The following is a 16,896-nucleotide window of genomic DNA, read 5'->3' as shown; positions in this document are numbered from 1 at the left end:
CATCGGTGTGTGAATGCGTATTTAGATTAGATCCTGATGGGCAAAGTTGGCACCTTAGTAACCTCTGCCATCAGTGTATGAATGGGTGAATGCTGACATGTAGTGTAAAGCGCTTTGAGTGGTCGGAAGACTAGAAAAGCGCTATATAAGTCTAAGTCCATTTACCATTTGTTTGTGCAATTTGGGGCGGCTGTAGCTCAGTGGGTTGAGTGGTCGTCGTGGAGTGGTGTTTCGATCCCCGGTTCCTGTTCTCTGCATGTCCAACCCATAGTTGCTCCCTGAGCGCTTCACAGCAGCAAAACTGCTCCTAAATGCTTAGATGCAAAGGTCACATTTCATGTATGTGCCTGTATGTATATGATCATTGTAATAAAGTTTAAGTTAAGTTTCACACACTGCATGAAATGCAGTCATAGGTTTCCCTGTTTACAGTAGTGAAATGTGGGCTATTTATGCAAGTAGACTACTGTAGGTATACTTACTTTACTCGACTACCATTTTATGCTACGTTTGGTGCCTTCAAATGGGGTCGTGTTTACTGTGTTCACAAGAAGACTCCATATGAACGCCCCCTCTTGTGGTATTCACGACCTCGTAAGTGGAAAGTTTCTGAAAGCTCAGTTCACAAAGTGTTTTTGTTGACGTTGTCAGAAATGGCAGAGGTCATGGAAATCCATTTTTCGGTGCATAATAAGTGGATATATTGTAATTTTAGTCGTATATTGTTTTTCTTTGTAATTTTATAATAGGTCTGAGGAAAATGTTGATATCCCCAACAGCCTCATCTTTTCCTCTGTCATTATGTCTTTGTATTTCCTGCATCATGTTACCCACTTGCTAGCTTGCTAAATTGTTAGCCTCTGCAGCTTCTAGACGCCGACAGTAACGTTAATATTACCGTTGCTTAGCAGCGGTGTTCTTCACGACTTAACCACTTGAACGCCAAGCATATCGTGTACACGACTTCCCATGTTGTAAACACAAGCTACCAAGTTTAATTTGAAGGCACCATCTGACTCATCGTAAAAGAGTAACAACATATTTATAGACCACTTCATTGCCATTCTGTTGCTAGGGCAACAACTCTGGTCAAAGTGTACTTCCTGTCAGCTACTGTATTAACAAACATTGCAACAGGAAATACAAAGGGACCCATTTATAATGTTTATGTTGTCAAGTTTGAAAAGGTCTAAATATACAGTATATGAAGTTTTTTAACCAGACCAGATGCAACTTTCCTGTATATTATTAGTGAATTTAAACAGTATAGCACTGTCATAACATATATTAAACAAACAAAAAAGCCATTTAAATTATTAATTATTATAATATGATGTATATAATATACACACAAACCCTGGCATTATGAAATGTATATAATATTATTTTTGTTTTGTCTTTTATTTTTCTTGTTCAACTGTGTATCTGTACCTTTGTTTATGATCATGAGTTCAATAAAGAAAGCATAAAAAAATAATAAAATTAAAAAAACAAAACACTAAGCTCCACTGGTATCTTTCAAGGATATTTGAAATGTAATGAAATGATTCAGGATTAAGTAAAGGTAACAATTCATTATTGGCACATTAATGTAATTTGTTGAATAAAGTTTCTCGGTCTGAAACTAAAAAAACATCTTTATTGATTTATATTATATGGAATGATGAACAATGTACGAAAAAAAAATCTGAAAAATGTGCGATAAAAAAATTCTGAAAAATGTCCGATAAAAAAGTCCCAAAAATGAAAAAAAAAAAATATCTGAAAAATGTGAAAAGAAAAAAAAAAAGTCAAATGTAATAAAAAAAGTCTGAAAAATGTCCGAAAAAAAGTCAGGAAAAAAAAATCTGAAAAATATAAAAAAAAAAGTCTGAAAAATGTCCGATAAAAACTCCAATAAATGAAAAAAAAAATGAAAAAAAAAGTTTGAAAAATTTCCGATAAAAAAGTCCAAAAAATGAAGAAAAAAAAAATATCTGAAAAATGTAAAAAAAAAAAAGTCAAAAAAGTCAAATGTAATAAAAAAAGTCTGAAAAATGTAAAAAAAAAAAAAAAATCTGAAAAATATCCGATAAAAAAGTAAAAAAAAAAAAAAAAAAGTCTGAAAAATGTCCGAAAAAAAGTAAAAAAAAAAAAATCTGAAAAATGTAAAAAAGAAAGTCTGAAAAATGTCCGATAAAAACTCCAATAAATGAAAAAAAAATGAAAAAAAAGTAAAAAAAAAAAAAAAAAAAGTTTGAAAAATTTCCGATAAAAAAGTCCAAAAAATGAAGAAAAAAAAAAGGTTTGAAAAATGTATTAAAAAAAAAAAGTCTGAAAAATGTCCGATAAAGAAGTTAAAAAAAATGGAAAAAAAGTCTGAAAAATGTAAAAAAAAAAAAAAAAAATCTGAAAAATGTCCAATAAAAAAGTCAAAAATGTTTATATATATATTAGTTTTTATATACACACACACACACATATATATATATATATATATATGTGTGTGTGTGTGTGTATATAGTGAAAGAATAGATGGGAAATGTTTTTCAAGTCCACAGAAATCATACTTATAATCAATATCCAGCTTAAATCTTTCCAACACAAGTTTTACTGGGTAGATTCTATGTAATATCTTGAAAGACACTTCCTTAAGTTTGTTATTCATACAGTCTTTATCACAAAGCTTTCTCCAAAGTCCAAACACATCTAGATGAAGACACAGAAACAGAGCTGATCCTAATGTGTCCGTTAGCTTCGTGTCGGGTTGGTTGGCGTTGGGCGCCATCTTGTGGAGCAGCCGCCCTCCTGCATCGAGGTTATGGAGGTCGTCGTCGTCTCCACGGTGAACAAACACAGTGAGACCTCAGTAAGTTCACTTATTTTAATAGTTCCATCGAATAGCGACCCTCGTTTATGTAATAATATGTATGTTTCTAGACAAAACATCACAGAGTTTCTCACAGTCTGTTCGACCAGAGGCATCGTGTATAACGGCCGCTGTAACCGTTACAGTTTAAATTAACTGACGTCATTAGAACAGGTCGCAGTGAGTCGGTACAGCAGCCCGGAGGCGCAGTCTAACTGCTGCAGAGTCCACTGATACTGCTGTGTTGTCGGTGACATTTTGAGGTGGAGGACAATAACGTTTTTGTTAAGTGCGCCTGATCAAATCTCACCATTGTCAGGAGTCAGGACTCATAATCCTCTTGAGTGCCCGCAGGCTGCTTCACACACACCGGGGAGAGGATGAACCAGGAGGCCGCAGACCAGACCAGACAGGTGCGACCATGTTAACGGTGGGACCAGACTAGTTCCTGGAACAGGTTGACTTTACTGTCTTTCAGAGGCTCCAGACCAGGGGTCAGCAACCTTTACTATCAAAAGAGCCATGTGAGGCAAAAACAAAACAAAACATTGAGCATTGTGATGAAGGTAACACAGTTTATAGTCTAAGTATATAGTATATAAGTCTAATGCAGTGAGGGCCAAAGAGACAATGTACTACGGAGTACTAGGGCCACATTGAGGGGAAATAAATTCATAACTTTACAAGAAAAAAAGTCATATTACGAGAATAAAGTCATAACTTGACGAGAAAAAAAAGTCGTAATATTACAAGAATAAAGTCGTAATATTACAAGAATAAAGTCATAACTTTACGAGAAAAAAAGTGGTAATATTACGAGAATAAAGTCATAACTTTACGAGAAAATATTACGACTATTTAGCACCAAATCTGTGTAAAAAAATGGTATCAACCCAAAAATTGTTGCAACAACTTACGAGACTTAATAGAGCATGGGAATGGCCATCATATACTTTGATCATAATGTTCCAAAACCTTATTAACAGTGCTGAGCTGCATTTCAAATTAATTCTTCAGGTTCCAGTTTTCAGATGACGTACACCACTTCTATGTGACATCTCCTGCTGACCTGCTATCTCCCCCTAAAGACCTCCTGTACCCCCCCTAAAAAAGACAAAAACGGGTCTATGTGGGTCTCAGAGGGTTAACGCTCACACAGATTTGATTTAAAACAAATTTACAATCCCAGTTATCCCCAAATAAGACCCCATTTTATTTTAGCTACTTATTATTTTTTTTCTTATATATTTTTTTATTTTGACCTGAAATATGAGGTTATTATGCTTACTGCAATATGTGTAATATGACCAAGCTATTTGTGTTCCTGGTAGTTGCTAGGTGTTATATGTTGTTTTTTTCCCCTATTGCATTACTATAACGTATTACTGTCACTCACAAGTGCTTTAACATTATTGTCATTTCTCTGTATGAAAAATTAATAAACAAAGTGCTTTAAAAAAAACTGAAGATTTGATCAAAACGCGACCTTTAGGAAACCATACCAGTGATTTTGTTAGTATTTAATCACCAAGTTGAGGTCACAGTTCATCCACTTTTCGATCAGATTGCAAATCATTGGGTAGCTATTGTTTCTAATAACTATAACACAAGAACAAAGTTTTGTAGTTTAAGATTAAATTTGACCAGAAAATAAAAAAAACAAGAGATAAGAAACTTATCCTTATAATAAACTCAAATGTAGGAGCATCATGGCGTGGGATTAACAAAAAGCTAAATGTATAGTAGCCTCGATTAATGTGCAGAAACAAATTTATAATATTCAAAGAAGGCAAATTAAGAGCGTAATTTTCCATTTTTAAGGGAAAAAATGTATCATTTGTTTGATTTAGATTTTCATGTGATGAACACACTTTCCTCCCTCCATGTCACTCTATTTAGCCCCTGATATATTACGTATATAGTATGTTATTGCACACTTTGCTAATGTATATAGTTTATGTATATATTTTTCATGCTATTTGTAGTAGTCGGGTTTATTTATAGTGTATTTAAATATTCTTTATATTGTATATTCTATGGATATATATCTCTAGTGTTGATATGCACATTTTATTTACTGTTCCAGTACATTGCCTGGATAACCTGCTGCTGTAACATAATAATTTCCCAATTTGGGATCAATAAGGTACATTTATCTATCTATCTATCTATCTATCTATCTATATAACTAACTATCTAACTATCTATCTATCTATTGCAGCACATTTCCACTGAAAAAGAGAAAATACAGAAGCTACTAACTAAGCTGGTGATTACTAATGTATTTTTAAGCTTTTTTTTTGTCATTAGTTCACTCTTAATGTTGTGTAATACAACAACTTCTCTCCTCTCATTGTGTCACATTATTTTGAACTCTTTTCTAACTCTTAAAGCAGCTAAGCCGTCCTGTAAGGAGTCTTCATCAACCTGTGTGGCATTTGTAAATAGCTAAACAGCCTGTATGCTTTCTAAACACCCCCCCAAAGATCCAAAATAGGAATCTTTGTCTACTGTTTTCTGTTTTTCTACCCTTTTATACTTTGCTGTAATTAAGACTTTGCACCCCTGTTTGAGACATAAGATGCCACCGACCGAGGATGCTTAGTAACGCGACCGTACACAAACTTCCCCTCTGTTTAAACATCATGTCACTGAGCTGGTGCTGAATGCGTCTGTTTACCGGGCTTTGTTTAATTGACGCTGAATTGCCGGGGCTGACGTTGTAAACAATTAGGGGTGAAATTCTGTCGCTTTAGCCGCCGCGAAGCAGCCCAAACAGATTCCGATCTTAACTCCGAGAGAACTGACTCATAAGAGCCTAATCCTGTTGATGGAAACAGAATCCCACCCGTGTCAAAACGGCCCGCTGCCCCAGGTGCGGTAGCCACACAGGCCCTGGCTTGTCTCCCTTTATCACAGCTGATGAATTGAGAGGGCTCTTGGGCACACAGCCCAGGCTGTGGTGGTTTGGCTAATTAGAGAGCTTCTGTTTTCTCATAAATATCTATAGTGATGAAAATTAGGCAAATAAAGGCTGAAGTTACAGCCTGTGAAAGTGTGAGATGCAAATTCTGACTGTAGAGAGGACAATGCGTAGGCAAATCTGGCTGATGTGTGTCTTTACCAATGCAAAACTTTCCCAAATTTCAACATTTATATTCTGTTATAGCCTAACATCCTGCAAAAGTGAGACTTTTATTGTGAAGAATCTACCAAATCTACCACTTTTCATATAGTTAATTCACAAAACAGCACCGCCAGTGAACAGTAGAACATATGTGAGGTTTCTTTTTTCCGTAGTAATTTATTTGGAGTAACAACAGGTGTACAGAAACATACAAATGGAGAACAAATGTAAATGATTGTCCATCTATATTTTGGTATTTTTCCCACCCAACCCATTGCCGATGCAAAAAGGATAAAGAACAAAAAACTAAGTTAAATTAAATTAAAACAAATAATAAGATAAAAAAATTAAATAATTAAAATAAATAATAAAAATTAAAAAAAATAAAGTACACATTGACAGTAATGATAATTATAGGATTAATCCCAGACTACAGATACAATTTACTGGCTGTTAAACTTTACACGTGAGGTATTTTTTGTTCTAAATTACCGATGGGACCCCATCATCATTAATCAATACATTCAACTGCAGTTAAGGCACATTAGGCATCTGTTAAGTACAGTTTAACAGTCGATAATGACATCAGGACTGATATGTTATCTCTGTATCTTTTAGTGTCAGTGACATCTAGGCAGCAAGGATGGCCCTGTAATCACATTGTCTTTGCTAAGTCTTACTGATAGCTGTAAACAAAGGCTCATCTGATAAACTGTCCTCCCTAATGGTAGATTTCACATTCAAGCAGATAAATAAGCCCTGGTTTTAAGCTGACATCTGTCTGCGTGTCTCCCAGTGCTCGCCAGATTGTTCATTTGTTAACTTTAAAGTTAAATTGTAATAAAGTAAATGTTCGTATCAGAGGAAGACAGATCCACTTAAGATTTGACCTATGAAATGCAAAGGAGACACAGGAAGAAAGAAAATATATAGCAGCAAGACAAGACGTGCCAAAACGCTTGCAATTTGCTTGAATGAATGAGAAATTCAAGTCGGTTGTGAACAACAAACTAGTTGTTTAGAGATTTGAACTTATTCTTTTGAAAAAAATAATTCTCATTTAAGAATTGAACCAAAGCGAATGAGAAAAACTGTAAGTTAATATGCTGTCTGTATTTCTGTCATTTAGATTTCGGTGAGTCACATGTGTCGACGTGATGCAGCTCCAGTCTCGTCTGCCGGTCGTTCTGGCCTCCTGCTGCGTCTGGAAACATTCAGATCAACTGTCGTCCCATGACATCGCAGCAGTGAGGTATATCAGCTGACTGACACACACTTCACATGACCCCCAAATCTGCTGAGGGACTGACTGCTGTTGGAACCAGCAGATAAAGAAATAAAACAAACATAAATATCATCTAGTTATATTACAGATTCCAGCCATATGTACCAATCAAACAATGGTAACATCTAAAATACTGGGTATCCAGTCAAGCAGTTTGCTTCTGGGGAGTCTATTTAAAGGGCTGAAACTTTATGCCTCTGTTGGAGATGGCTGCTGTAAGAATGTCGCGTCTACTACATGATCAGAAGCGTCGCTCTATATTTATCAAAATCATGGGGCTCACCAGAGGACACACAACATGGTGCTGCTGAGACTCCGGACTTCCTAGACCTACACCTCCTGTAGACCAGCGTCACAGCCGAAGCAGGACAGGTAGGGAAACCTGCATGGATGTACAAGTACATACAGTATGCAGACAGCTAGAAGTACAGAGAAAAGTAATACTTCCTGTGATCCGATGATGTTTTCAGTTTACTGGCTTATTTTCAGTTGCTACCCTGAAGATGTTTCTATTATATCAGATTAGATTAGATCATATTGCTAGAAATATTATAACAAGTTGTTGCATTGATTTTATTTTATTTTATTTTATTTTAAATTGTGCTGCAAAACTTACTTAAAATTAAAATCAGCATGCTTGTTTTTTTATTGCATAAATGCATTTAGTAGTCAGTTGATTTAGTTATTTTGTGGCAGCTTGTGTTTTTGGTATTCATGCTTGCAATATGTTTATTTGCCGTTTATTCTGGAAAGATTTTTAATTTTATGATGCTAAAATTACCTGAAAGAAATACTTTAACCAGTCTGAAGTAAAGCTCTTTTGATTGTTGTTTTTTTGCAGGTTATATTGCACCCTCTTAGTCAAAATGGAGGACTTTGAATACAGCGTGGAGATCTGTGACCGTGACTGGGATTGCTTCTTTGCAGAGTGCGAAGAGTGCAACCTGCTTCCTCCTTCATTAGCAGGTGTGGATGACTCGGGGATGAGTGACATCGATGATATGGGGTCCATTCTTGCTGCGAGGGTTCAGAAAGTCAACCCAACGGCGGGCTTTTCAGAGGCCGACCGCCCCATCGACGGCCCCCCGGACTGCGAGGGCTCTCCTGTGGAGCATTACCTCAGCAAACACGCCGTCGGCGGAATGGAGAGCGTGCTCTCGGGCAGCGAGGAGGACATACACCTGCAGTCTGTCAATATATTCTTTGAAAAGCTGAAAAATCTCACAGAGGCTGAGAGGCCTGCTGAGCCGAGCCAAGCGAGAGATGGGAAAAAAAGAGGAAGAGAGGCAATATGGGAGAATGAGCGGTGTGGTGATGGGCAGCAAGCCAGCAGCACTTCTTTGCCAAAAAACATCCCCAAGTTAAACTCTCAGCCTGCCAGCGGTGAAACAGCAGTTGGCAACGAGACCGCGGAGCCTGTCGACACCATCAGCAACATAAACACAGTGAAAAAAGACGTGCCTGGTTCCAACATTTCCCCTGAACCTGCAGCCAGTAAGTTAGCGCTCAAGACCAACAAATCAGCATGCCCTGAGACGAGGTCATTCATCAGAGAGGAAGCCTGCACAGAAACCAGAGTAAATGAGGCAGCGCGGCTGAATCAGTCTCATGATTTTGTCTGCTCAGAAACAGCAACACCTCACACTGACAGGGCGATAACGGTGGAAATGTGCGCACCTCTGGATGATAAGCGGGAAGATTCGTCAACACGAACTCTCAGTAAAAAGTGTAGTGCCAATTCATCAAGTAATCAAGAAACGGTGACGCACGTTAAAAGGGAGGAAGACCCTGACGTTTTACAGTCAGACGCAACACGCACAAACAAACCCGCGAGCCAACAATCGTCTCCGTCTGCCTCTGTCAAAAGAAAGAGAAGGAAAAAGAGGCGACTCAGTGTGGAGCCAGCTGAGAGTGCGCACGGATCTGAGAGGCAGGTTTTAGTCAAGCAGAGTGACTCAGAGGACGAACAGCGTGCATGGAGAGTAGGTCTGTGTTTATCTGAGGATATTCATTTATCTTATTTACACGGACCACAAAAATATGCCTCTTTACCTTTATATTCAGCCGCCAGCAATCTCCCAGTGACGATGTCTGCTAAGGAGAGTAAAGTAAATTATCTTCCTCAATATTTACTAGAGAGCGTAGTCAGAAAGGGAAGCTCTAAAGGCTCGGCTGAAAATAATGCGAGGTCAGTAAACCCCCCGAGTCAAACCGATGACCGAGCAATGTCAGCACCAAACAACAGTGGTAATGTGGCAACACATTTACAGCCATGCAGCAAATCACATGTAGAAGAATCAACTGTTTCAATTCCTGACGGTGTAACTGGTAAATCAGACGTGGCCACAGAAACGTCAAACTGTGCAAGAAAGGACGCTCATCCAGGAGTCTCTATTATTTGTTGTGAAAATGAACAAAATCCAGAATCTCGTACGGCAGAGGTCAAATTGATAGGTATTTTACCGAGCGCAGAGTCAAATGATCCCGCAGTGGCAGTCAGCCAATGTGACAAACTATCCGCCGCTAAGTCGGTCCTGGCTGTAGAGGCTGGAAATTCTGGCAGAGACAACCACACACTGTGTTACAGAGAGGCTGAGTCCCAACAACAGCTGGAAATTGACTGTCAAGACACGGACCGATATAGATCTACGCTGGAAAAGAGTCACTTTCCGCTGTCTGCAAGCAGTTCTGACGCTCGCAACACAAAACACGAGCAATTCAAAACTGAAGTGGGCTGTGCCAAATTAGCATCAGGTACCAGCAACTCTCTGGCTCAAAGTCCCTCCGGCTCAGATGTAAATGTTACAGCACAGCAAACGGAACATCCTCTGGTGCCTCTCACATTATCCAAATTTAATGTTTTGCCAGAGAAAAACACAACAGGTGAGAGAAGTGAACTGGCAGCATCACAAATAATGGCTCTTCAAAGTGGGAACCCCTCTCTATCTGGTAAAATTCATCTAACGGGCAAAAGTCAAACCAATTCGTCCACGTCTGAAGACTTACTAACAAGTCCTTCACATATTACACCAGTGTCATCCTGCTGCACTCTGGACACAGAATCTGTCACGTCACTCTCGAATGGAAATATCACAGACGCATCAGGAAGTTCTTGTTTATCCGTCAATCAAAGTGATCTAGGAGAAAAAACATCGTTAATATTGGCAAAACATGAGGAAGGAGACGGCACATCTGAATCCAAAAGTCAGTCTGTGTCAACAGAGCCAAAATGTGATTCAGTGGTCGAAGCAGAAGACGTCATCACGGCATCTGAAGCAGAATGTAAACCAGATTCAAAACATTCCGTGTTCGTTATATCTTCTTTTTGGAGCGAGATGGAGAAGCTGACAATAAATGATATTCTGGGTTTACGAATGATCGGCAAAGCTGCGCCGCCCAGCTCCCTCCCGCCTTTACAGGAAAGCGAGGAGGCCGACATGTTCGCCATGACGGATTCAGGCTTTTTTACTCAACCCGATGAGTCCAAGCCTGAACAAATCAATGAAGACACACCCAGCGATCCGATCTCTTTAGAATCAAGCTCAGGTTCTGTTTTAGCAGTCGATTCTCCCTCTTCAAGAGGTGTTACGTGGGAGAGTCTAGGGGCTGATATTTACCCTGAGAATATGATGTTGACGTCTGTTAGGGATATTTCTCAACCAATCCTCCCTGAAGGTGCTCAAAGAAATCTTTCTAAAAATGTAAGCGTGCACAATCTACACGCTCTGAAATCTTTGGGATACACAAGGAAAGGCCAAACTCTACAAACCGTAGACGAAGGAGAGTTACAAAAAGTAGAGTGTGTCACTGATGGACACACGCCTAAGCGAGACAAAGACTTGGCTTCATTTTCAGACAGCTACAGAATCTCCCTCACAGATATATTTCAGTATCTCTTCAGGGGAAAGCAATCAATTCCCAATCAATCAATCCCCAGCGAATCAGCCACAGATGACATAATCAGCTACTATACTGATGGAAACTCTGTCCCTGAAACGTATGATCATTTCTTCTCAGAGTTTGACACCGAAAGCTTCTTCTATCCGCTCATCGCAGCAGACCATCCGACCAAAGACGAGCTGGTTCCTATCTTTTCCTGCTCTCGCTCAGCTAGTAGAAATCTGCAGTACCCCGAGGCGTACGATCACTTCTTTCCGTCCTCTTCGTCGTCTGATGAGTCTTCTGATGAAGAAGATGGCTGCGGTCCTGTGAGGGTGGTGACAAGGTTCAGCCATACGTCGAGCGCATCTCAGATTTCTACAGACATATACGATAATTTCTTCACAGACAGCGACCTCAGACAGAATTTCTTTTGGAAACCCACACTCTCCTTCAGGAATATGGGTTTGAGTAGATCTACAGTCAAGAAGCAGACTCTCTCAAACCCTCTACCTGTGAGGAAAAGTGGCAGATCCCCTGGAATGACGGTTCATCCTATAATTGCTCTGAGAAATCAAGACGTGAGGTTTCCTGATCCACTTCTGGGGCTGCAGCCTCACAGATACGAGGACTTACAGATGGCTGTTTCAAATCCAAGTAAGTCATTGAAATAATGTCTTAAAGTAGAAATATCTTCATACACCATCAATTTTGAGTGGTTTTGTGTACGGATGTTAATAATTAACCTGCCGTGAAAACAACAATCGAGACACATATTCCTAATGCACTGTACACTTGTCCAAAGAATGCTCCTCAAACCTGAATAATATCGGCATATCCCACATGTCTTAAACGGAAAATGCTCCATTTCAAATAAGGACTAATTAAGAATATCCAAACGGAATATGCTGTTTACATGACCCCTATCAAATTCAGAATATTGGCATATTTGGAATAATAGTGGAATATCACTGTGCATGTAAACGTAGTCAGAGTTATAGTAATGCAATACTTTTTACAAGTCTTCTTCATGAGCAGTTGAGAAACACAGAATGCTGGTTGTGTATTCATCCATTCTTTATACCCTCTAATCCTGATGAAGTGTATCCCAGTACGCACTGGGCGAGATGAGGCAGATGGGCTGACCCTCAGGGTCTGATTTTACAAAGACAGTCAGACTTCAGAGAGATTTTTTAATTCATAATTTGACAGCACTTTGCAGAGATAAAGATTTATTGGAACCGTTGAAGTTATGTTTTATGCAGCTATAAGGAATATCAAATGTGTAAATGTGTTAGCAAACCAGATTTTCTTTTTCAGTAGTCAACATGTGATGTTGATTGTCACCATGGAAACACAACTCTAAGTTCAGTTCAACTTTTTAGGCTTAAAAATAGTGATTAACGTTAAACAACTCTAAATTGAATTGGATGATTCTAAGAACAAAATAAAGACTTGTTGTGAATCCAGGGAGGCTCCCGGTCCATCACAAAGCTAACTCTAATAGATTTATAGACTCTTTAATTATATATACATATACCTTTTAAAAACTCTTTTTAATCAAACCTGTACATACTTCACTGCTGGATTTTAAAATAGTGTGTATTACGTCATGCTAGCTTTTTGGGAAGAATAAATAAATAAATAAATAAATAACGCTCCAAAGTTACTTTAAATTTTGGCGAGGAAAAACTGGCATGGCCATTTTCAAAGGGGTCCCTTGACCTCTGACCTCAAGATATGTGAATGAAAACTCTGAGATGAACAAAGTGAAAACTATCTTGTCAGATAAAACACGTTGACAAACTGCATAATTTGCAGTTGAAAAAAGGTAATAAATCACAATATATCTTATCAAAATACTACTCAAAATATCATATCGTGGGGTCTCTGGTGATTCCCACCCCGACTAATAATGTATTCGGCCTCTTTCAGTGAAGCTCTTTGTGTTTTCCTCACTCGTGGACGGTTGTAATGTCGGATATGTCATCCACTCAGTCAGCTGTTACAGTCCGGGCATCGTCTGTCGGGACGGACTCTCTTAACCTCAGCTGTCTGATGACACCGACTGGACTGCAGGCACGTAGCGGTGGAAACCAAGAGGAGAGGTTGTACGTGATAACTTGCCTTCACTCAATGAGCGTCCTCTCTAAGCTCCGTGTAGAGCGCTCTAGTTTGTTTGGCGGTGAAGGAAAATGAAAATATCTCGACTTTCTTTATGTAAATCCTTCTCCTTAAACTTCCACAATTAAGATAATAACTTAGAAGCTACTAATATAGCGCCTAATGTTCAGCAGTTGCCTGTGAGGATTATCTTCAAGGCCACTCAAGTCATAATTTCAGATATCAGTAGCATCAAGCAGCCTTGTACGTTAGCAGACCAGTAATCTGTGCAGGTTTGGGGATTTGACCGGGTCACAGTGTGACAGAACAGGAAGCTCCAACATATTATTGGGGGTTTGTGCTCAGCTGTTGGTGAGTTAGTGCCAATTATTATACCCCTGACTTCTCACTGGACTCCTCTGTGGATTGTTTTCGTCATTCTATGTGTCACACTTAATGATTTAAGATGTTTTCTATAACACTCTGTCACTTTCTTTGAAGGGTTGGATGCCTCCCTGCTGCCTCTCAGACAGTCAGACATGTGTCTGGTTTGTATTGCGTTTGCTTCGTGGGTGCTGAAGACGGCAAACCCACAGGTTGGGGATACCTGGAAGGCTGGTATGTGTGTTAATATATAGTATTTAATGTACATTAAAAAGCAAGATTTGTAGGTTTTCTGTTATATTGAATATTTTTTAAAGACTGAAATAACAAAGCAGTTGCTTATTCGGTCACTGTGTTTCTATTCATGTTACATTTGACTTTGAATTTCATGTCGATATCAGTTCATTTCAGCTTTTTAAGGAGTGTTCGGACTCTGTCTGTTAATTATGTAAAAATGTGTCTCCCTGTAAATATTTAGGTAAAATCAACAAAGCACTGACACAAAATCAACCTCAAGAAAAAGTGAACTTTATATGAATAGATAAATTCAACGCTGCGTTGCAAAGTCTCTTGAGATGACGGCGTATTAGGGCCTTTGTAGGTAAAAAAAAAAAGCCGGGGAAGGGGTGTAATGTTCAGAGAAAAAACTCAAAAAAAAAGATTTACAAGAAAAAAAAATGGATATTCTCTGAGATTAAAGGGGTACATTTTCAAGATTATAAAGTCATAAATTTGCAAGAAAAAATAAATAAATAGTGGGTTATTTTTGTTTAGGAACCACATCGCTTCACTTTGCAAGGTAGGATAAACCTCATCACACTTATGCCACAGATAAACACTGCAGTAACGTGAACTGCAAAATGCAAAATAATATTATTATCATTATATATATATATATATAGGCCTACATTCTGTATTGTAGCGGACTCTCCATTCATCCATTCTCATCTATTTATTCGGGGCCGGGTCGCGGGGGTAGCAGGATATTCCAGACGTCCCTCTCCACAGCAAACTATTAGGACATAATTCACTATAATCTGTGGTTCAACACAAGCAGTTATATTATGTGACTTTTCTGTGTTGTTTTCCCTTCGCAGTGAGACGTCAAAGCGTCAGTGTGTAACTATGGTAACACAGTGTGTCTTTTAACAGTTGTTTTTTAGTGTTATCTGTGCTGAAATAAAAGGCACACGCCTTTGTGTATTCAAAAGTAGAAGTTGTTCCTGTAACTTCTATAATACTAGTACTTATGTTCATAAAAGAACACATTAAGAACACAGTTTTTTCTTGTGAATTTATGACTAATCTTTTTTTTATATACCTACAATGGCCCTAATACGCCGTCGTACGTGAGTAACTTGATGACTCACTTTTAATATCTACTCTCACACAGTTCTGCTGGCGAATGTAAGCGCCCTGTCAGCCATCCGATACCTGCGCAAATACGTCAAGATGGAGGCGGCAGCCAGCGAGAAGAAATTGAATTACACCGCCTCATCTGATTCTTGATGTCACTGCCTCTAAATACGTCACGCCTAAAGGGAAACATTCTTCATGAACACCGGATATGAGCCAGTGACAGACCTCAGTGCTTCCATGAATTTGTGAAATGTTTGATGTGCTGTAACATGTTTGTATTACGTATTTGCACTTTAATTGCTTCATAGATCTTAAGTTTTATCGATTTCTCCATTGAATGGAAATAGAAAAGGACATTTGTTTTACTTCTTGCTGGATTAATTTGTCTGACATTTTGACCTGTAACGTCTGAAAACATTCATATATATAAAACGACCAAAGGCAAGACGAGACGTGTATTTATGAGAAAGAAAGCTTTAGACAATAAGGTTTCAGTGTGTGCGTACTGAAGGATTAGAGGCAGGTTTACTCAGAACTGTACAGAGTTGAGATGTTAGATGGACATGTGATAAATGGATTAACTTGTTTAGGATGGTTTGTTTCCATTCCATTCATTTAGCAGATGCTTTTATACAAAACTACTGTGTTAAAAAATATTTCCAATAACAATAATTAAACATATTTTACAAAATATTCCTCTATTCAGCATCTATTTTTAATGCTTTACAAAATGGCAATTTAACAAACCACCCTGACAAAAGTATAATTCATTTTGGGGGACTGTATTCTGTGCCAGTATCAGTTTTGTAATTTATGAATGGCATTTTATGTTGATGATTTTATAGATGAATGTACAGTATTTTGTCATGAGGATTGTGCTCTGTGAGATGTTGATGTATTTCAGTTTAACTACAGTAAACGGTTTCTCTGAGATGTGTGCGGTCTCTTTGTTTTTCCAAACGCACTCACACCTGAAGATGAAACTTTTCAAACACTAGAGGGTGCCGTAAGCTCATGTAAGAACCTGGACTTTTGCCTTTCCTCTTCAAGAATCATACTGATTTTTCTCCAGCAGATGGCAAAGTTGAGCTATAAAATATAAAGTGTCCTGCGGTTGAGATGTTACAGTGTTCTCACAGCACAAACACTAAACTGATTAGATTTCATTTACAGTTCATGTCACGACTGGATGCATTTCAAATTCTCCCTGATTCCCTCTCAGGGGCTTTACAGTAATCATTGTTTTAATCTTTGTTCTGCTATGTTATGAGCCATCCAGACCTCTCAGGTCATCTGGATCAGGTCTTCTTAGTGTCCCCAGAGTCAAAACTAAACATGCAGAAGCAGCGTTCAGTTTTTATGCACCAAATATTTGGAACAATCTCCCAGAAAACTGCAGGACGGCTCCAACTCTCAGTTCTTTTAAATCAAAGCTTAAAACGTTCTTGTTTGCTGCTGCTGCCTTTTATTAAACCAAATAATTATCTTATACTGCACTAGAGCTTTTACTCTTGTGTGATATACTTTATTTTCTAATCTTTAACGTTTTTATGTTTTTATAACTGTTTAATTATGTCTTTATGTTCTTTTGGACTTTGTCGCAATGTTCTTGAATGTTTGTGTAAACAATAAGTAAGGGATAATGTACAGCGAGCCGGTCATTGTTGTGAAATAAACCGCGACAAAGCGATGCCGCATGTCTCTCATCGCCGTGAAGGGGTTTATTTCACAACAAGGACCCGCTAGCTGTACATTATCCCGCTTATTACACGGCTACTTACTCAAGAAATCAATAATTTGACACAAAAACGGTCCGCCAGAGTCCGACATCAGAACTTCGCCCATAGCAACGGTCTGTTATAAAGAAATAACACACTGTAGAACGTTGTGATTGACCAATCAGAATCGAGT

The 16,896-nt window shown here is 38.4% G+C and overlaps 1 protein-coding gene across 2 annotated transcripts in view; it reads left to right on the top strand.

Moving 5' to 3' along the window:
* Positions 1 to 2,567: 2,567 nt before the first annotated feature.
* The window catches only part of noc2l (NOC2-like nucleolar associated transcriptional repressor), a 97,522-nt gene continuing 83,193 nt past the window's right edge, over positions 2,568 to 16,896 (top strand). The window contains exons 1-6 of one of the 2 annotated variants that reach the window (XM_074645022.1): positions 2,568 to 3,261; positions 7,105 to 7,227; positions 8,102 to 9,246; positions 11,278 to 11,796; positions 13,744 to 13,860; positions 15,020 to 15,916. In XM_074645022.1, coding sequence (XP_074501123.1) covers positions 7,133 to 7,227; positions 8,102 to 9,246; positions 11,278 to 11,796; positions 13,744 to 13,860; positions 15,020 to 15,135 — 1,992 coding nt within the window. In that variant the 5' untranslated portion in view covers positions 2,568 to 3,261; positions 7,105 to 7,132 and the 3' untranslated portion in view covers positions 15,136 to 15,916. Of the gene's footprint in view, positions 3,262 to 7,104; positions 7,228 to 8,101; positions 9,247 to 11,277; positions 11,797 to 13,743; positions 13,861 to 15,019; positions 15,917 to 16,896 lie in introns of those variants that run through there. The other variant, XM_074645020.1, reaches the window with a different exon arrangement.

The sequence above is a fragment of the Sebastes fasciatus genome, chromosome 8, assembly GCF_043250625.1.
Source record: "Sebastes fasciatus isolate fSebFas1 chromosome 8, fSebFas1.pri, whole genome shotgun sequence".
NCBI lineage: Eukaryota > Metazoa > Chordata > Actinopteri > Perciformes > Sebastidae > Sebastes > Sebastes fasciatus.
Note: the sequence above shows the minus strand (reverse complement) of the source record. Positions and strands in the feature narration are given on the sequence as shown.